This window comes from Elaeis guineensis, chromosome 16, assembly GCF_000442705.2.
Source record: "Elaeis guineensis isolate ETL-2024a chromosome 16, EG11, whole genome shotgun sequence".
Classification (NCBI taxonomy): Eukaryota; Viridiplantae; Streptophyta; class Magnoliopsida; order Arecales; family Arecaceae; genus Elaeis; species Elaeis guineensis.
The window spans coordinates 30,368,195-30,390,007 of record NC_026008.2 but is presented as its reverse complement, the minus strand read 5'-3'; the positions used below and the strand labels follow the sequence as shown (position 1 = coordinate 30,390,007).

The following is a 21,813-nucleotide window of genomic DNA, read 5'->3' as shown; positions in this document are numbered from 1 at the left end:
CCAGAATTTCTCGATGAGAGGAGAGAGGAGGAATCTTCTCCTTAAATAGGGCCGGAGGGAACTTGTTTCCGACTCTGATTAGGAGCCGGTGAACGGAGGAAGAAGACTCCCTTCAGGAGTTCTTCTCCTCTATTTTCTTTCCTTTTTTTTTTTGTTTTGTTTTGAGCTTTGGTGGGCTGAAATTTGTTATCGGGCCGGGCCATCACAATTAAATAGTCAAAAAATGATCAGTCTAAATAAAATTAAATTAGATATATTTTTTAATCACTTGATGCACAGACTAAAGATCTTCAAATCATATGATTTTTTGTATATAAGTAGTTTTAAGATAGTAGATCATATTCAATAATTTGAATTATTGATGTAGAATTTTTATTGTCCAATTTTGATCTAATCAAATTTGAGTCTAAATCCAATCAATCTTATCCAAGTCTGTCCTATTATAAATTATAAATATTAAGTTTATATATTATTTTATTTTTTAATATACATAAGTATTATAAATTGATAATAATAATATTTTTTATTAAAAAATAATTTAGTAAAAATATCTTACAAATATCATCCATCATCCTTTTCATTCCTTCTATACCAAATAGAGAAGTAAATCATTTTCATCTATCCATTTATGTTTTACCACACATATGAGAGGATGGATGGATCAACATATCTTCCATCCATCATTCATCCTCTCTTTCATCATCTTTCTTCTTCTCATCCATCATATCTTCAATCCATCCTTCATACCAAACAGAGAATAAAAGAGAGCTGCGTCCCAGCTTAATAGTCATTCTTAGTGGGCAAATATTTAGTCCTAAGCTATTCTTGACTAACACAAATTGTATCCTATGGATGTTATGTGCAATGTCTTGGTGTGATCGGTCCTTTACCAGTTAGCCGTAGCTCCTTATCTATAAAGATGATCTTTTCTTATTGATTGATCGGTTCAATTATTCTTAAGCCTTTGGCTCCCCATAATCTCATTCTATTTGCCACTTGGAAAGCTCTTTCAAGTCAACGCTTAGCAAACCTAGAGATGATTTTCCAAATGCTCACCTCCACTATCATTTTCCTCACCTGAAGGACAAAATCGTAGATTTTTGGTGGCAATTGGGGGTGGTCTTTGATAGACCTTATTCTTGCTCATACATTTCTCATTCCAAATTTTTTTATAGATTGATTCACTTGTAGGTACATTAGCTTGAAGGCTCTTTCGGATGTCCTTTTGCTCATTTCATTGCATGCCCTAGATAAATTGACATGATCATAATCAAGGGGTATATAGTGAGTTTTGGGTAGAGAGATAATTACTTGTAGTGGCAAATCAATGTGGATTCTGGAGTTGGGACAGGAGTTGAAAGAAAAATTATAAGTATGCAAGTAGAAGGAGCAATGATTAGATAAATAATTGAATGAATATCTATAGAGCAAGAGAAAGAGTTGCCTTTCATAAAGGAGCAATTGTTGCTAAAGATAAGGTATTTATGAGTCAAAAAGGGCTAGGGGTCACAGATGCATCTCAGAAAAACTAATCAAAAGGAAGTGAAGCTTAGACATAGGAGTTAGCATAGCACCAAGAGCCAAAGAGAGCATAATTCAAGGATCCTACATGGTATGACACCGGCAACTAATTATATTACTAGTGTAGAACAAGTAATAATGGAATCGGCAAAGAATGAGACATAGTATAAGCGAAGCATACAAGTTATCGTGAGCCTAATAAAAGGGTAGGACAAGAAATATGTGTCGGCCATGTATGTGTAATAGTTAGTTGCTTTAAGTATAAGAAAACTTAAATTGATGTATTTATTTTGTTGTTGCGGTACTTTTGAGAGATATATTCTAATTTAGTGAGCCAGATTTAGTTTGAATTTCATGAACATCATTATAATTTTTTGTTATTTTGAATTATTTTCTCTCTCTCTCTCTCTCTAAACAGGCCAATTTTAAACAAAATAAATTATTTTTGATAAAAACAAAATAAAACATCTAAGTAATTTATCGAACCTTGATCGCGTGGGCTTGGTTGCTCCCGTCGCTTCGCCAACAGTGGACTCCTCTTCCGGTTGTCTTCCAGTTTCGTGTCTTCGAGTCTTTGTTCATTTCCCTTCTCGGTTAACCGGTGGAAAACGATCTTCTTTCGTTTCAGAAGCAATTCTATTCTTTTGGAATCCAAAAATTCCCAACCTCCTTCCCTTCGCCATTCTTAATCTCCTCATTTGGTAGAATTTATAACACGATTTCTTCGGTAACATCTCCTCGCCCTCCAATTCTTCACAGGTGATCGATCAAGCATCAAGAATCCACCCTCCCTTCAAGAAACCCTCGTGTTTGCCCCTCTTTAACCCCCATCTATCTCTCTCTTATTCTCCTTCGATTCCTCCCATGAATGAGCTATCTCAAGGGCCTCGTCGATTCCTTCTCCAAGTTCTTCTCCGACGCGCGCCCCTCCGCTTCTTCTGATCCCTCTCCATCTCCTGCCGCTGCGTTTGATCGGACAATGGAAGGCTCGGACGCGGGGCCTTCGGTCGTCAGCGAGAGGGTTGTGCTGAAGCTGAAGGGTTACTTTGAGTTGGCGAAGGAGGAGATCGACAAGGCGGTGCGGGCCGAGGAGTGGGGCCTTACTGAGGATGCCGTCGCCCACTATAGGAATGCGCAGCGGGTGATGCTCGAAGCGAAGGCTGCAAGAGTCCCTACTGCTCTCTCATCCAGGTGATTTTCTGGCAGCAATATATCTATATTTGTTGCAGGCTAAGAGCAATCAAGGGAAAAGGGTTCCTTATTGGCTTCGTTGGCAGTGAGAATAATCAGGTGAAGGTTTATCAGCAAAAGATCTCAAAATGGCAGGAGAAAGTTGCAGAGAGACTGCTGGTGCTAGGTCAGAGAACAGGTATATTTTTCCATTCGTTTTTTAAAGAAATTTATCATAAAATTTAGATGTGGTTTGGTTTCTGTGTTGTAACTGGGTTTTCTTTTTGCTTTAAAAAAAAAAAAAAATTGAAGAAGAAGAAAAAGAACTGAACTATGTGCTTCATTGTTGTGGTTGACAGGCATGGCAACAAACAAGGTATGAATTAATCCGATTAAACTGTAAGTGTATTACGTGTATATTTTTTTTCCTTTGGCCGTCTTTCAAATTTTTATATAAGATATCCCAGTTATTGATTGTTTCATTATATGCTCAATGCAGCTTTTTGTATGACTTAAAAAGACTTAGGATAGATTGTCTTTAAGGCGTGCTCTGGGTAATTTTATAATCAATTAAACTAACAATTTATAGAGCTGCATTTCTTTTCTTTTGCATATCTGATGCAAAATTCTTTGCCGACGTAACAAAATTTTTAAACTACTCCAATTTTGCCATTTTGGGTGTTTTTTGTCTTTGCATATTGAATTTAATATAAATTTACTGACGTTGTTAGTTCACTGTATGATTTCCTGTTACTGGAGAGTTATTAACAGTTTGATGATGGAACTTGTGTGGTCTAGCAACATCCCATATTCTATAAAATCTGGGTTTTACCTCCCAGTCATATGTTAAATTAAGATTAGGTCCATGAGGAAGATGGTCTCACTAATGCTGATAAGTTTTGTTGGTTTTGTAGATTTTTTAAGACTAGTATAAAGAAGCACACCATCATGGATAGGATTCGAAAGGAGTCTATAAACATCAGGTTAGATTTTCCAAATTCTCACAATTACAAAATCCTAAAGAACTCCCCATCGAATCCACGATTAGCAACAAGAGGAATCATGGTTTGTAGGTATAATTGAGCTCCTCGGGGTGTATTTGGATGGCTGAAGATCCTATTGGTTTGTTAAGATCTTCTGGTAGGAGCTCTCTTGTGAGAATATGTTACTGCCTGGGTGGTTGAAAGAGTTCAGGGCAGCTGTGGTTGGTGACTAATTCCTGTTTTGTGTAGATTATTGATCCCTTTTTCAAGGTGATTTATCTTTGTGGTAAGGGCTCGCTGTGTTGGGCAACCTATGTTTGCTTTGTATCTTAATTAACAACAATCTAATGGGGTAGTTCTTTTACTCCTATCTTTCTTGTCCTTGTGCTTCTTCTTTCTCTTCAACTTTAAGTCTCATTTGGGGCTTGTCAAATCCAGAACCTGACCTTCTTATATCCTATAATCATCTTCTTCCCATCTTGATCAAGATTGGGTGGTTGGAGTGGTGCTTCTGGTTTAGACATAGGTAATGGCTGGTTTTTAGTGATTGTACGATTGCTGGTATGGTCCCTTTTCATTTTTTATTAGTGGAAATACTAATTTAGCAATCAATTTTTGGTGATAGAAGAATAATATTTGATGGAAACATTGCTTCATTCCCTATCAAGAGAAAACCCCATTATTCCATGCAGTTATGGATTCAACAGAATAAGGGTTTGACAATCACAAAGATTAAATTTTAGTTTATTGGAAGATAACTAAATAATCTTTACTTAATTCAGTTCAGAATCTTGCAATCTGAATATAATTTTCTTCATCCCCATGCATAATCATGAACAAGCTGTGTCTCTTATACCACATGTTAATCATGTTGCCATGATTGTCAAAAAGATGCTTACAATAAGATTGTGAGATTAGGTCATACTTGCAGACCTCGATTCCTCCTGCCATTATCCAGCTCTTACATTCTATTCAGTTGTGGCATTGATGGAAATCTATTGGGGCTTTGCAATTTTGCAAAGAGGGGGACCTAAACCTAGTATTTTTAGACTCACCAACATGAATCTTACCCATTATAGGTTCCTAGTTCATGCTAGGTTTAAAATCTTTGCATAAGCCAACTAAGTTTTGCACATTCTTCAAATTTGAGTGACAATTCTCAAGCAAGTTCCTAAGTAAATGATTTGCATCTTGAGAGCATACCACCCCAAACTGCCTTGTAACTACCGTACTGTACCATGTTGATAAGGTATTGGTACAATACTGAGGTTTAGTTTGGTATAGGAGCCGAACTAGTCTATAAGGGTCCAAACTGGGCAGAATTGCCCCATGCTGCCAAGTATGGACTGGGTGATACTATGGCTGGGAGTGCAAAAAAACTTTTGGGACCACGTCCCGGTATGGATAGTGTAAAGTACCATATCAATGTATCACACTGAACTGGTATACTGATTCGACTTTGGGTATTGATTTTGTAGATATTGCTTGAAAGGCTTTCTCTTGCTTGTCTGTTATAGCATATATTCACTTGTCTAAATTTTAGTGCTGGATGATTGTAGTCTATCTTCATGTAATCTGATTTTAATCAACTATAAGGAGGTCAAAAGAATTCAGATGCATTTTGATGACTTCAGAAAGTGCTATGCACTGACAAATTGCATACTGAACTATATCGTTGACTAATGCATGGACTTTTTCTTGGTGCAAAGATGACAATTTGGAATTTTATTACTAGAGTTTGTGGTTACAAGTTCCTTACAATGGTTGAATGTATGATTTTTTGTTTGTTTTTTTGTTTTTTTTTTGTCTTTGGTAATCTTTTTTGAGGAGGCTAACTTTTTTTTGCCTCATACGATCTTTTCAAAACTTCCCCATGTTGTTCCTTGCTTATCCAACAAAGAATAATTTCTTCGCTGCCAGATAAATTGTTTACACAACATTTCACATGATTGAGTAGGTCCAGACATTATGTTAGATCAGACAAGTAAATTGTTAGTCACTCCCTTCACACCATATGCATGACAACCTATTTCTTCATGCTTGGAGCATTCCTGTCATCTGTCCCTGTGGTGCAGTTTACCGAGAACTATCAGAGACATTCTTTTCTAACGGAACTGTTTTTGTGTTATTATAGTCCTTCATGTTGATTGCATCATTATTGATATTGATATTTTGATCCTTACCTTTAATTTGAAGCGATTTCTAGCAACTTCTTTATGGGTCAGCTTTTTTAGCAGCCTTACTATTATTTGAGGTTTGTTTTTATGTTCTTTCTTCTATGATGTTTGTTACACTGAAAACGCTCCTTAGACTTGATCAACCATGCTTGCTTGGTTATAACTTGTACAGTTGATTTGGAGATGCAACAAAATTTCAAGTGCTGATAGGAAATGGTTTCCTAATGGCTTCCAACTGCTTGGCCATATGTTTCAGATGTGTGTCTAGCATATCTTTTATGAATTATGAGTTTTTGTGTTTTTGACATTGCATACATTCTTCAATTGTTAATTTTGTGAGTTTGATTATGTCCCTAGCTACAGCCATTTGTGTTGTTGCATTTTGAATTTAGTTCAGAAACTTATGGTCATTTAGCAACTATCATTGCTTGTGGTCATCAAGGATTTGCTTATTGATTCCTGTACCTGTGCAGTCACCTGCCAGCATGACAAGTGCAATGCCGGCACATGTGCCATTCTGTGCTTAAATTATTAGAAAGTGGATTTAATATGTGGTATGTACCACCAGGCATGGATGGTCGTGATGTTGGCCTAGCATGGTAGTGTCAGCCAGCACAGTTGGCACTTGAAGCCGTGATAGTAGTTCCATCCTGACACACTTTTACTGTGGCAGCTCTATGCCATTTTGGGTGTCTTTGTTTTTAATAGCTCTTACTTGATCAGTAGCAAGTTGGTTGATTTTCCTCCATAGTCCATACTACATGTGCGTTTATTTCTATGTAGGCTGCCCCAAGCCATACTCTAGTGAGAACAGTCTCATCGACAACGTCTGGTGCAAAGAAACCTATACCACGGGACTTGTCCCGTTTAAAGAATAGTCTAGCAACAGGGAATCAGAGAAATGTTAATGGAGCTGCAAAACCTGCTCATGATGCTTTGAGTGGTTATGATGCCCGACTAGTTGATATGATAAACACAGTCATAGTAGACAGGAGTCCTGCTGTTAAGTGGGATGATGTTGGTAAGAACTTACAAGATCATATTCCTTTTTATGCAAAGCTGTTCAGTGTGTGATACCTGTCTTATTTCGTGTGCAGCTGGCCTTGAAAAGGCAAAGCAAGCTCTTATGGAAATGGTAATCCTACCAACTAAGAGAAGAGACTTATTTACTGGCCTTAGGAAGCCAGCTAGAGGTATATTTTCTGAAATGCATTTGTCTTTATTTCAAAATTGCAATATCGTATGATCCTAATATTTGGATTTAAAATTTGTCATTTCGCCCAGGCTTGCTCCTTTTTGGACCTCCTGGTAATGGGAAAACAATGCTTGCCAAAGCTGTTGCATCAGAATCAGAGGCAACCTTTTTTAGTATTTCCGCCTCATCTTTAACATCGAAATGGGTAATTCTTAGTATAGAGCTACATATATTGCTAGATGGTGGTTTGTCTCTTTCTGCTTTCAGTTTATATATGAAATATTCTTTACTTTCAATGCAATAGGTGGGAGAAGCTGAAAAGCTCGTTCGGACTCTTTTCATGGTTGCTGTTGCTAGACAACCATCTGTAATCTTCATGGATGAAGTCAGTCACTCTTTTCTCTTCTTTTTTCATTTCCTTCTCTATTCTGTTAAAATTTTAGGAATGTTGTGTGTACAATGACACAGTATATTAATCACTACTTTTTTAATCTCTTTACTCTTTATTGTTGGAAGTTAAAACCCCTGATGGAATTATTAATCTTATGTGCTACCAGTTATCGGTGATAACAAGTTATTCTAAATTTCCGAAAGTTAAATGAATCTAAAAAAGGTGGAGTTTCCGTATGATCTAATATATGAGTAGCATGATCAAGCGGCATTTTATGATCCAGGGATTATTTGATCTATGTCATGCATCTAGATTTTATAATACTCTCTCATCCCAATCAAAGGATGAAATTTGTATCATTAGGATCATTTTGTTCCAAATCATTCGATTTGGATCCTGGATCATATGATCTTGAAAAAATGGAATGGAAATTTTTGTGCTTGTAGTTAAAAGATTGAATAACTAGAACATATCAAAGATGACTTTGTGGATAATTGGTAGGGAAACTTTGAATTTCTATCACTTCACTCTATATTTAGAGTATTATATTTACTGTAAAAGAACATAAATTTTCACCTATAGTGGAAGATAGAAAACAGTGCTTCAATCACTCTAGAGAAGCTATAACTTTAATTATATGAAGAGCTGGATTTTATTTTCTTTGCTTCAAATTTATCATGGGAAGTGTATTCAGTATTATTCATATTCATGTCATGTTTGAATTAAGTTATTTGATTTATCTAGTTGGATGGTATTTATGCAATTATTACCTATGCTGAAAATGATTTTTTGTTGTTCTGCAGATCGATAGCATCATGTCTACAAGGTTAGCTAATGAGAATGATGCAAGTCGAAGATTGAAGTCAGAATTCCTAGTCCAGTTTGATGGGGTGATGTCAAATCACAATGATTTAGTAATTGTTATCGGTAAGCTTCCTACATGCTCTAATACTGATGTTTATCCTCTTAAATAAAGGTGGTTTTTTTCTTCACTTGTTGAGTCGGAACAGCTTTCTTTTATTTTGCATAGATATACATGTGTAATAATACAAGTGTATATACATGCACAAATATCTTCTTCCTATATCAACACATCCTGGAGGTCCATGTTTGTGCCATGTCGCATCATAAGGCTGCAGCTTAGAGATCTTATTAAATTTAATTTGGTTATCATTTTTCTGTCTTTTTCTTTTACTTTCTGGATATTTCAGTTTTAGGGCTATTTTGGATTCTAGGGCTGAGGTTGTAAAGATCTCAATGCTTATCTAGGAACCTAATTGCTGTAGCACAATACTGTTTACAACTCTGTTCTTGCTACAGTAACCATGCCTTATTAGAGACAATTTTGGGATTTTAAAATAGAGTTGAATTAGGGCTTCTGTTTGTTATGGAAAGGGACTCTTAGGGTTTGATGTAATCAGACTATGCAGATTATGAATGAAATAATAGAGTCTTTGGTTTTCTTTACTCTTATGGTATGATTCTGCAAAGGAGGTGTGGGACCTTCAAACGCTAGATGTGGTCCTAGGTCCTAGAGCAAGTCTGGTATTATCCTTTGTATTTCCTTTCTTTCTTTTAGTAATATCTGTGTTTTGCTTTACTTTTTGTTTCTTTCTTTTGCATCAATTTTTCCCATTCTTTTTTTCCTTGTATTGCTTACTAATTGTTTCTGTTAATACCTGAATATCCTAGTATCCTACAGTCCATCTATAAACCTCACTACTCAAGATCCATCATTCAATAACCCTTTAAATATTTTTGTTCCTTATTTAGATTTCTGCCCACTAGTTAAACCATAGTAAATAGTTTCATAATCTCTAGGTTCATTGCCACATGGTCCACATCCATCATCAATTTTGTAGTCAAATTCAACTTTTATAGTTCAAATTTATTTAAAAGTCAAATCTGTTATTGAAATTCCAGCACTTCATGGGTTTCAATCCTATCACAAACTTTTCTAGATCCCCTTCCCTTGACTATCCTACATCACACCCTTATCCATGCCCTAGCACTTGTGCATTGCCCAGTCCCTTGCTGTTTAGACCCTCGTTGCTTCCCAATTCCTTCGATGATCCCACCCCTTTGAACTACGCACCTCTAAATTTGGCTAAGGTAAGATTTCCGTCAATACCCTACTAATAACATTTTATGGTTAAGTAATCCTAGTTTACCTAAATAATGCATTTTATGGATAGATTGGGGTTATTTAGGAATGCTATAATTAGTCTTTCTAGATGCTAGTTGTGTTTGCAAACATTATAGATCAAGCATTAAAACCAATCCTAAGCTGCTTGGAGTTGTTATTGATAGAGGCTAAAAGAAGTTCAAGTTTGATTCATTACTTAGAAGGCACATTATTGAGGAGATATAATATGGGATTCGGGGTTTGCTAAACTGGTATTGGAGGTTGTACTGGCCAGTGACTGGTTCGATAAGGTACGGGTCCATATCATGCTGTTTTGGATGTATTGAAAATAGAGAGAGGGAAGGAGGAGAGGGAGAAAAGTAGAGAGGAAGAGCGCAGGAGAGGGATAGGGAGAGAGAGAGGAGGAAGGAGGAGGGCCTAGGGCTAAATTGTAACCCTAATCCTAAGAGAGAGAGAGAGAGAGAGAGAGAGAGGAGGGGGGAGGCACTTTCTCGAAGCATGGTGACTTGCGAGCGGGAGGGGTGACTCGAGCCATGATGAGGGGGGCTAGGGAGGGGAGGTATTAATAAATGAAGCGGGGGTGGTTTAATAAGTGAATTGGGGGGTGGCTTTATAAGCGAATGAGGAGGTGGGGGAGGGGTTTTATAACTGAACTGATCTGATCCATTGAACCATTCCTATTTGTCATTGGTTTGGTTCAATATGGATCGAACTGCCTGGTTTGGGTAGGTCGATGGGTTTGATAATAAACTTTCCTTTACGAAACCATAAAATATTGTTCGTCTCATATTTGCGTTTTTCTGAACGGGCTCTGTTACATGTGGGTTACAACATTTATTCAAGCCTGTCAATCCATAAGGAAACCAAATTCCATACATGTCAAAGTCATCTTGCCATGTGAGGTAAAATTCTCTGATGCCATGTGGTTGAAATTCCTTGGCCATGTGTCATAAAGTAAACAATGATACTAAACCTTTTGTTTCAATATGTCACTTCTTGCACAAGGTTTAATAACATGTGGAATGTTTCACTTTCTCATATACAACTTCCATTGCATGTGGCATAAAATTAAACCACCACATATCCTTGTTTTCATATACGCAACATTCTCTCCAAGCAAGGTAATAATAAATTGCAATATGCCCCCTCTTGCTCATACAAAAAAACCCCTCCCCTCCTTACCCACCCACCTACAAACACATATTATGATGCCATGTGTTGATTCATCCATGGCTTAAACTAAAATGCCATGTGTCGATCCATCAGTGTGCTAGAAAGAGAGAACATAAGCTCTCCTAGTAATTTGTCTTACTTCTACTTTGACGTATACTAGAGGTGAGAGTCTTAGGTCAAAACCAAGGTACGCCATATAGTACTGAACTGGGTGGCACATGGCATATTGTACCATACCAGTTCAGTATTGGTATGTGGTACGGAGAGCGTACCAATATTTAGTATGCCGAACTTGGCCGGGTGTACCAGCAAGGTAGGGTAGCACCAATATGGGGCCCGGTGCTGAAATGGCATCCCTTATCAAAAACCATAATAAGTTTAGCAAATGAATATATAATAAAAGTTTATCGTTGTATTTTAAAATTCTTTGAGGTAAATTTCACCACTTTTTGGTCTTTTAAGGCATGATGCCTTGCTAATCAAGGAGATTTCTCACCATGAGTGGTTATTACTGCTAGCCTCCATAATGTATAAGATAACCTAAGCATGATCGATAATTATTCTAAGCCTGCTGATGTATCTCATCAGAATGTCACTGTGCTAGCCGTAATACCTAAGCATTTAAATCTACAAACCTTGATGTTTTCAGAAAGCAACTTATTATTTTGATAGAAGAACCCCAAAGAGGTACATGCATACATAACATGTGACAACATTGGTAGTGATGTCTTATGAAAATTTGGTGCTTATGTAAGTCTGGTTCTTTTTCTTGAGCTGCTCTATAGCTTGTCAAGATAACACCTTTTTGCACTTGAGGTAAATGTTTTTGTTTGGTTTTGCCACTGGTAAAATGTTATTTCATATTAAATGTTGTTCCAGGTGCAACTAATAAGCCACAAGAATTGGATGATGCTGTTCTACGGAGATTGGTGAGTTTCACATTTTGCATACTTACGATATTCTGTTTGGAGGTAACATATCAAGGATGTGCTTGGTGTTGCTTAAGAAAAGTACTATTGTAACTTGTAAAGTAAAAAAGTACTTTCCAAAGAAAGTGTTTGATTTTGTTATCTGAGAAGTTCTTCTGCAAGAAGAAAAAGCAAGTAAGTGCTTTTAGGAAAAGCTAAGAAACCTAGATTGTAGCTTTTCTTCCATAAGAAGAACCTTTTAAAGTATAAGCAACACCAACCATGTCCCAAGTGACTCCAGGAATGGCATGAAACCTCCAGAACCAATACTTCCAATATATAGAAGTTTGTGTCCACCGAAGGGCTGATTTTTTTGTACAATATGCACTAGATTCTTAAAAAAATTAATTTTGTATGATTGTATTTTTATTTTAAGTTTAGGAATTGAAAAGCCCGAAGTTAAAATAAGACTTAGAAAATTAAAAGAAACCATTTCTTATTGGTAAAAATAGTTGAAATACAAGAAGCAGTATAGAAATAACTTTGATTAATAACCTAGTCCTATACATTTATGACAGTCTTTTATCATCTGATTTTTCTGTTATTAGTTTAATTCAAATATGTTGCCACAATTATGACATACTTTATTTCTTATCTCAAATTTTAACTAAAGGCTATATGAATCCAAAAACCTAATGCTATCCTGCAAATCAACTCCAACAACTAGGCCATCTTAAGATTCTTTCCCCCCTTATTTTAGGACAAACAAATCGAAACAAAACTATCATGACTAGGTCGCATTTTACAAGATTGTCAACCGTGGTTCGCAGTGTTGGTACTGGACCCTGTGCTGGTACAGTGTCAATAAGTTTGATAAAATTATTATCATTTACCCTTGTCTCTCAAATGGCATCAGAACTGCAAGACATAGTAGGGATGCATGAATATACATATAGACATGGATATATACATATATATCACACCATAAATAAGAAATAAATATTATCCATGTATTGAATTAACTAGGTTGCTATGGTAATAATATGCCAGGAGTTTGTCATAAGAAAGATGTGTGACCAAGAAGTAAAAATTGTATTTAGTGATGTACAAGGAAGACTGAATTGCAACATAGGAATGATTGCGATTGGATAACCTTAACCCTTCACCATTCACATTAGGTGTTATTGTTGCTAGCCTCAGATGTCTGAAAAGGTATAAGATATCAATGATCCAGAGGAATATTTTAGGGAACTTCACTTCTATGGTAATTAAGAGAGAACTGAGACTCAAGTTCCTTCCCCTCCCCGCCCTTAAGTTGGTCACAGCTGCAAATAGTTTTAACTGATTTATTTGGATGGTTGCCATTTGCATATGGTGACCATAAGATGGTGGCCACCTTTTCTTTTTTTTTTTTTTGTTGGTCATAACTCTATGTCAAGTTGTCAACACTTGAATGTTGCCAATGTGTGTTGTTATATGTGATCAAAAAAGTGTAGGGTACTATGGCCACAGGTGGGTCTTGCATAACTGAAGGATGTTATTCTTTTTTCATGCAGCAGTCACTGTTCATGAACAGGAATCCAGCCAAAGGAGGGCAAGAATGGAAAAAATGGAAACTAAGGTCAAAAAGTTGATGCGCTATAAGGAAATATTTGAGTACGCTTTGTGATGACAAATGATAATTGGAGCAATGGAACTTAAATTATCCAAGCTAAGTGGTCATGTAAAATTAGGTGGCTATAGGATTGTTGAATGGATGAGTTACTTTGTGTATACTGTTATATGTGACTTCAAAGTGCTTGAGCACTATAAGGAGAGGAGGAGAAGGTTTGGATGAAACCTCAGTACAATTTGTAGGTTTTGGAAGCCATTATAGCTGGCAAAGAAAGGAAGCTATGACTGAAAGCACATTGTTAGCACCCATTGTATTTGACTGTTGATATTTATAGCAGCAAGTCAAACACAACCTTACATATGAATTCCTAGTGAAAACTAACTTCATACTTTGGTATTTTTGGAACTTGACACTAGTTCATCACCATGTCCTAGCACTTTGACAATAGTTTATAAGCTTTTGCTAGTCAGAGTATGATGATATTCAGTGAGTTGCAGCAATTTAAGTCCAATGGCGGGGCTCTTCTACATTAAGTCACCTAAAATAAGGCTTTGCTGCTTTTGCAATTTTCGAAGGTCATCAACCTGGATTCAATACAGTCAAACTCAAGCATTAAGTGTGACTTAAGCATTAAGTGTGAAGTTTAAGAAGTACCAGCTCTCTCAACAGGATGTAATATAAATAAATAGCTAAAAAATAAGGTAGTGACCGGTGAGAAAGACACCATATTATGTATGATGTACATGAAGACCCAGCATAGTTCAATTTTACAAATTATTATATCTTTTCACAAATTATTCTTGGCAATATCATGCACAAAGTCATGTAATCTTTAAAAAAAAAAAGTAAATACTAGAAATGTATGCACTAGAGTATAGAAGGAATTTTGCATGTCTAAATCTTACATTCTTATATCTTTAAATCTAAAGGGTTATCTTGTTTCTTTGATGTAGTGCATTAAGGTTTGCCTTTTGTTTTGTGCTCTATCCAATTGTATATGTAATTTTTTTTTTTTTGGCTATCAATAAAATTGTTCCTCCAGGTTCGTTTACTGACTCAGAAATATCACTCAAGTAAATTACTTAATATATGTTGAATTTTCTTTTGCCTTTCTGGCAGCCTGTATAATGTTAGTTCGAAATAGGGTAATAGGAAGCACCACATCAGTCTGGGGATTTATGAGCTGCATTAACACCGTTCTTGTTTCTTTTCTCAGACATCAGTGGATCTGGCATCGATTTGTTAGTAAATGTTGTTGATTATATTTTACATTTCATGAAACCTTGAACCAGGTGAAAAGAATTTATATCCCGTTACCAGATGGAAATGTTAGGAGGCTCCTTCTGAAAAATCAGCTTAAAGGTCAAGAATTTTCATTGCCTGGTAAGTGCACTTGTTTTGATTTACACCTTTTATATTAAATGTCATTGCCATCTGAAGAAAATTCGTTGTCCCACCGTAAGTGTTTCAAAGATTAGCTTCTCATGTTATTGTTGTTTGATGGTCAAGAAACTATGACCATAATGATCAAGCCTTTCCAAATTTGTATTCGAGCTATTTACCGGTTAGTAGCTTAATCCAAATTCTTGTGACCAAGGGATGAATAAAGAATGGTTACCATAATCATAACACTTCTTTTTGAAAAAGAGTTTCTCTTTGGCATTTAGTGACATGTTTAAGAAGATTTTATAGATGGTCCGTCTAGAAATTTCTTCCGAGTGTTGCATGATTAATGTCTTTTTAGGGGGAAGAACAGATGGACCTGCATTTACTGTATGTACTAGAGCAGCGCTTAATGGATTTTGGGAAATTTGTTTGTTCTGCTGACTCCTCACTTGAACCAGAATTTTGAAACTGAACTGCCGTCTGGAAATTGGAACAATGCTGAACCTTTTTTCCCCATTTTCCTTTGTTGTTCAAGTAATTATATCTATGCTATCCTACAATACGAACTTGGATGTGGAGATCTGGAAAGACAGGTGACCATATAAACCTGAAGTGCAATGGTTAGATATCCAACTAGGTCTATGGATATGATCATGGATATAGGTAAATGTTGGGCAGTATTTAGAAAGCTGACCATAGATAAATGGATATCCTACCTGTTTTTTTGTGGTAACATATAATTCCAACCTGTTCACAAGCTTATGATTATCATTACTAAATGTGACAGTGAAATATATATTGAATTCCATGCAACATTGATGCCTTAGTTTCGAATTCAAATATGGGTTTGTATACTTGATTCAAATCCTTGTGGCCTCTGTTAAGAAACTTCTTTAAGCAGTGTTGCACTAGATTCATCAGAACTGTTTGTTGTTGTACAGGTGGTGATCTGGAAAGACTTGTCCAGGAGACTGAAGGTAGAAAATCTTTGATGTTACTATACAATATCTGTATGAAGTTTGCAGCATCAATCTAATGCTTGCATATGTAATTGTTTCTGCTTAGGTTATTCAGGAAGTGATTTGCAAGCCTTGTGCGAAGAAGCTGCAATGATGCCAATCAGAGAACTTGGTCCACAAAACATTCTTAAAATAGAAGCGAATCAGGTGGCAATCAATATCTGTACTATCTCCCTCTGCATTCCTTCGGCTCTACAACTGTTAGGGGATCATTCTGTCTTTTCACTTCCAGTTTTGCTCTTCTGCTCTCTCTCAGCATTTCTTCGACTCTACAACTGTTAGGGGATCATTCTCTCTTTTCAGTTCCGGTTTTGCTCCTCTCCTTTGTGGTAGTTAAAACTGATAGCTAAGACAAGAATTTCTTATTTGGGTGTGACCCATATGTATTGCAAACCAGCATGAAATGTACCGCTTTGTAATATGATCATCATAAACCATATACTTAAGGAGCACTTTCCAGTTTCTAGTCCATGGAATCTCAAATCTAAGGGTTCAAAAGTCCAGCTATCCAGTTTGTTGGAAAGGAGAGGATGGTTCGGTTAAATTCTTATACATTGTGGGAAGAGTATAAAAAATAGACTCCTTAAAGAACTTGATGATTTAAAAGCCTAGACCATGTGAGTCATATATAAAACTGACTGATATATAAAACTAAAGTCTCAAAATTAAAAGCCTTGACATATATCATAAAACTTTAATCTATGTTCATGGGATATATATTCTCATTTGGATTTGCCAACATATAATTTTACTAACCACCATATCTAATCAAAGCTTATGGACTTTCTAATAGTAACATATTTATAATCTTACTTTCAGCAAGTCAAATTCATTGATAGGTAGAAAATTTCGAGTTACAAATCCAAACATGAGCCAAGCAAACCAATGAATCAGGTAGCTTTGATTAAGACACGTGCATTGACTTGCTTTCTCTCTCTCTCTGTTGGAGAGTCAAAATCTAGCGTAGACCTAATCTGAAGAATTCATAAACTAGAATCAAAAGCATCATGTGCATTCACAAGCGGCCAATGCTTATCTGCCTGTAGTGATGATGCCTCGGATAAATTGTAAACTAGAATAAAACTGAGCTACCTGTAGTTTGGCTGCTGTTGTCTTCTTAATGGTTTGTGGCAGCCATGCGATGGCGCATTTCCATTTTGAGGAAATGAAAAGAAGCATTTGAAATTGAATGTGTTGTATTGCTTTAGAAGAATAATTTCATGAACCTTTTTCCATCATATTAGCTTTGCAATTTTGAAGGAAGTCTGGCATATGATAATTCTATTTAAATTCTCTTTAGAAAGGAAAATAGTTAAATACTTATGTTGTTAATATTGCACTCATATTATACCTAAGAAGGGTAGAAGTTGACCCTCCTTTTTCAGGTACGGCCATTAAGATATGATGATTTTCGGAAGGCAATGGTTGTCATCAGACCAAGCTTACAGAAGAGCAAGTGGGAAGAGCTTGAGGAGTGGAATAAGCAATTTGGTTCAAATTGAAGATGCAAAGATTTGCAAGAGTAGATGTAGTACTGCAAATAAATATTCATATCATATCTTTGATATAGCTGAAAGATCTGTGTGCTTTGGACGGACCGATAGATTTCTTTCCTCACCAAGGTTGGCTGGTGACCATCTCATGTGGAAAGGTTCTGCTCTATGAAAATTGATATGTTAGCAAGTTCCTTTTTTATGTTTGAATAGTGAAAAATGTAATTATGTACATTTGCGTATATTATGTAAATGATAACCTTTTTTTCCTGAATTGTCTCCTGCACCATAAATTCTATTCTGTACATTTTTTTAACATTGCAGATTATTTTTTGAAGGAAAATGCAGAAGATGTGGGTTTTTCTTATCGCCCATTTATACTGGACGATAACTCGGACCTCATTCACACCAATCCAAATCCAATACACAGGAAGGCGATTGTCTTAATGTACCCAAAGGTCCCAACCCGACCTGAAAATCCAATGAAATTTATGATATTTCCAGTTTTTTGAACCAAGACCAAGTCTGAACCTTTGAACAACCAGGTGTCAAACAAAATTTATATGCAGAACTCCAAGAGGTCAGGATCTGGGTTTAGCAGACCTCAACCCAATAGCATCCTTGGGTGCGAACAAAGTTAAGCATCAAAACAGCGTATTAAACAGTGGTTCATCGCCTCGTTCTAGTTCCTCTTACCCCAGCTTCAAAGTGGTACCGGTTATTACATTGCTTAATTGAAACCCTTTGCTATGTTAGTTTTACTTGTAACTCAAATAGTATTGCTTATGCAAAATCAGAAACTTCATGTTTGTTCTGATTTGAGGTAGGAAAAGAAGGTAGATTTATTGTTAATGACTAGTTAATGTTATCTAAAATCCCACCCTAACTTTTATGTAAAATCTCACCCTAACTTTTATGTCTCAACATGTCCATAAAGAGGCCAGAATCAAACTCTATGAAAACATATATTGAGTTCGTCAAAAAAAGGAATTTGCCGAGTACGGTATGCCTCTAAAGCACAATAACAGAGTCAAGGGAATCAAAAGTGTTCTAATTGAAAATAAACATCCCTTTTTGATTCTCATTCAAAAAACTCTCTTTTTGATTCTAACGCAGACTTAAATAATATCACGTATATGTGGTAGTTCCTTAATAGCTTGCATATCTTCTAAATAAGGAAAACTTTTCATGTAAGCTCCTTGTATGGTACTTGCCAAATGAGAACATACAATCATTTTCGCTGCAATTGTTTGGGAAGAGCATAACTCGGATTGTAATTATAGCCAACAATGACTAAAGCATTTACCGTGACTGGCTTTATAATTTTTTCTGTCATTTGGTACAACTTTTCCAAATGCATTTTCATCTCTTCCAGTAATATAGCTGTTGATCTCCTATATCGATAATACCATATGCATATTACTAGCACAAAATATAATGAAGATATCCTTGAACCTCCATTACAAAATTTTTAAAAAAAAAAAGGGAAAAATTAAACTTGGTTACTAAACTAGCGCAACTCGCATGTTGTGTAAAATATTGAGTCCGTACCCTATCTCTTTGCTTCAACCAAAAATCCTCCCCTAGCTTGTCCCATCATACGTGCCTTTTGAATGGCCGCATCTCCTCGTTGCCAAGAAAAAAAAAGAAAAAATGAAAACATGCAACAATATAAGCAGTACTGCCACTGGGCTGAGACCAGGCAAGCATTAGTTCGACCCAACCTATTTTATTTGCAAGGCATGATTTTAGACCTACACCACCTCATTTGCTAATCCGGTCGGGTCGGATCGGATCCATGACCCATTTGAGTTATCCCAGCCAGACATGATCTAAACTAAAATTAGATTGGAGATTGGACAGTGTTCCCATAGCAAAACTTTCAGCTATCACCACTCCAGAAGGAGATATATGGCAGACATTTTGCCTATAGCCTAAGCAAAAAAATGTATTACGGTCTCAAAAGGCTAAAAGGTAACACAAGATCAACCAGTATCCTCCTAAATGCCAAACAAGATTCTTAGTTCCAGGAATCTAACCGAAAGAGGGAAGAAAACATAGAAGCATCTAACATTGCTTCTACCAAATCTAGCTCAAGTTTATTATCACCAAATTAACCTGACAAATGTTTCAGAGATCCCATAGAGAGATCGGCAAGCTTAGCTCTTCATGCAAATCGTCGACCTGCAACCCACCATCCCCAACCACCGAGTGATCCTCCAAAGCTCTCATCTCCACCAAAGTGTCCCAGTTAAAGTCACCCTCCCCGAAACCAACCATCTCCGAAGCCACCCCACCGCTGTCTTGCGTAGGCTCGGCCACGACCGAGCTCTCGGCACCCTCATCGCCCTCCGGTTTACTCTCCTCTTCTTTGATCACACCCAGTTGCTGAAGGAACTCCTTGAGATCAATCTGAGGCTTCTCGGCTCCACCGACCGGCGCCTTCTCAATCGCCATGGAACTCGCTCCTTCCACTGCCACGTTAATGGAGCTCTCCAAGTGCGTTTCCACCGTGGGCGGTGGCTCCAAACTCCGAAAAGAACCAGGACATGAAGAAGAGGAGGAGGAAGACAAGGAAGAGGAAGGAGGTGGTCTGGAGTTCTTGAACTCCTGGAGCTTTTGGTGGATGGCATGGACGTTGTGTTGAGCGTTGAGGTTAAGAAGGCCGCAGGAGGGGATCATGGAGGTGAAGTTGTTGGAAGGGAACCATTTGAAGCGGTGTGGGGACTTGCCGCCGATGGTGGTGGAAGAGTTGAGGGTGGTGGAACGGAGGTGGGGGAGGTTGAGGTAGGCATCCGGGCCATAGAGGCGGCGGGCGGCCTCGTCGTAGGCCATGGCGGCCTCCTCGGCGGTGGCGAAGGAGCCGAGCCAGAGCCTGGTGCGCTTCTTGGGCTCCCTGATCTCGGCCACCCACTTGCCCCACGTCCGCTGCCGCACCCCCCGGTACTCGCAGGAGGCGTTCTGGGGGCCGCCCTTCCCTCTGGTGGGGCCTTTCTTCCATGGCCGAAGAGGGGGGAATTTTCTAGCGTTGTCCATCGTGGGGTTTGGGGGTGGGGGGAGGAGAGTGGAGTGGAGGAGAGAGTGAGGTGGGGGGGAGAGTGGGGAGGAGGGCGCGGGATAAGAAGTGGGAGAAGGGGGGTTCGGTTTAAATGCCGTCACGGTTGGGGATTGGCCTTCTTTGAAGGCATGTGACCGTTAGGCATCTCTATGTAGGAATTTTACTTTGAGAAACAACACTTGCACAAGAGGCTAGATAATGTGAGGTTTTTTTTTAAAAAAAAAAATTGTTTTTTGCGTGGTCGGAACTGAACCATCTATTTTGGATTTAGACAAACAGCTGATCTTGTTGCACTCCAAAGCACATGTGACAACATGACACCACATAGGGCCATACAATATAGGCTTCATATGATACGAGCGGTCACGATTGTAAGATTCAATCTCTCAAGTTCTAATTAATCAAAAAGGAAGGAGCAATTCCTTTGATACACGGAATTTAGATTTTTCATCAAAAATAATAAAAATATGTGTGGATATTCCTATAGGATGAAAATTAGATTGAGCGCATTCAGCATATATCTTTTAAACTACGTGCAGAGATTATATCTTAACATTATATAATATAAGGCTTAGCCCAATCGATATTAACTAAAGGGATGTTTGGTTGGAGGAAGTGGAAGCTGGAATCGAAATCAGAATGGGTGACTCCCATTCCAACCGTTTGGTTGGAAGGAGTTCCATTCCGATTCCGATTTCGAGGTAGAATGGGAATGGATCAATTCATATAGAACTTAATCCCTACTCTTCTCTATAGATTCAATTTTTCATTCTAATTTCGATTTCGATTCCGATCACGAACCAAATGCTTTAGAGGATTTGGTCATTTCGATTTCAATTTCAAACCATTCCGATTTTCATTTGCATTCTGATTTCAGTTACAAACCAAATGCCCCCTAAATCTCTTCTAATTCATTCCTATAAGATGGAGAAAAAAAAGACCTGATGAAGGCATTTCTTTTCTCTATGGAGTTTGAGTTATGAATATGGGCATTGCTTGGCTTGTGTTATCGTAAATTCTGTTCGACCACACAGGATTATCTAAACAAACCCCTAAAAAAAAAAATCTCATAGCAAGATTTTTCAACCTTGTTTGGTTTCATTAATTAATGATAAACTTGTATGCAACATCTGTTTTTGTATTAGTAAAGTTGTGTTTTCCAACTTTGGGTCGAATCCTTTTTCTAGTTAAAGAGGACGAAGAATACGCCAATAATTTTTAGCACAATTGGTTAGCATAGTTTGAGTCTATCTAGTGTGCATGCTAGACTCATGCTAATGGATGTGCGAATATGTTTATGGGCTTGTTGGTTGCATTGAGCTTTATAGGTAAGATTAAAAACCATTGAGAGGAAAATGCCGAGCCACAATTGCATGTGTTATGTTCAATACAAGATCCCATAAGATCTACTTGAGAGAAAAGAGGAGTACCATTAATCAACAAAACTAATTTTCTTAAGAAATTGACTAAATGTTTTAATGAAATGATCTAATCACTACGTTTATAAAATAAGTTCTTATGAAAAGCAAATGATTGTCTTTTGGAAACAGTTAATATCATTTTGCAGCAGCAAGCAAT

At 37.2% G+C, this 21,813-nt stretch overlaps 2 protein-coding genes across 2 annotated transcripts; one reads left to right on the top strand and one right to left on the bottom strand.

The window, feature by feature from the left end:
• Positions 1–2,198: 2,198 nt before the first annotated feature.
• On the top strand, positions 2,199–17,451 carry LOC105059346 (uncharacterized). The gene is made up of 13 exons (XM_010942611.4): positions 2,199–2,712; positions 2,799–2,890; positions 3,051–3,067; positions 6,635–6,872; positions 6,949–7,044; positions 7,136–7,251; positions 7,351–7,431; positions 8,241–8,364; positions 11,636–11,685; positions 14,572–14,662; positions 15,607–15,642; positions 15,731–15,831; positions 17,070–17,451. The coding sequence occupies exons 1-13, from the start codon at positions 2,390–2,392 to the stop codon at positions 17,184–17,186; spliced, it is 1,482 nt and encodes a 493-aa protein (XP_010940913.1). The 5' UTR covers positions 2,199–2,389; the 3' UTR covers positions 17,187–17,451.
• Positions 17,452–19,212: 1,761 nt separating this feature from the next.
• On the bottom strand, positions 19,213–20,213 carry LOC105059382 (dehydration-responsive element-binding protein 2E-like). Its single transcript, XM_010942660.2, has one exon. The coding sequence runs from the start codon at positions 20,211–20,213 to the stop codon at positions 19,308–19,310; it is 906 nt and encodes a 301-aa protein (XP_010940962.1). The 3' UTR covers positions 19,213–19,307.
• Between the last annotated feature and the right edge of the window lie 1,600 nt (positions 20,214–21,813).

Bases quoted from the DNA above. Each gene is read 5' to 3' on its own strand.
- LOC105059382 (XM_010942660.2), bottom strand. From the start codon at position 20,213: ATGGACAACGCTAGAAAATTCCCCCCTCTTCGGCCATGGAAGAAAGGC.
- LOC105059346 (XM_010942611.4), top strand. From the start codon at position 2,390: ATGAGCTATCTCAAGGGCCTCGTCGATTCCTTCTCCAAGTTCTTCTCC. The intron at 7,432-8,240 runs GTCAGTCACTCT...GTTGTTCTGCAG, and splicing joins CTGTAATCTTCATGGATGAA to ATCGATAGCATCATGTCTAC. The intron at 11,686-14,571 runs GTGAGTTTCACA...ACCTTGAACCAG, and splicing joins ATGCTGTTCTACGGAGATTG to GTGAAAAGAATTTATATCCC.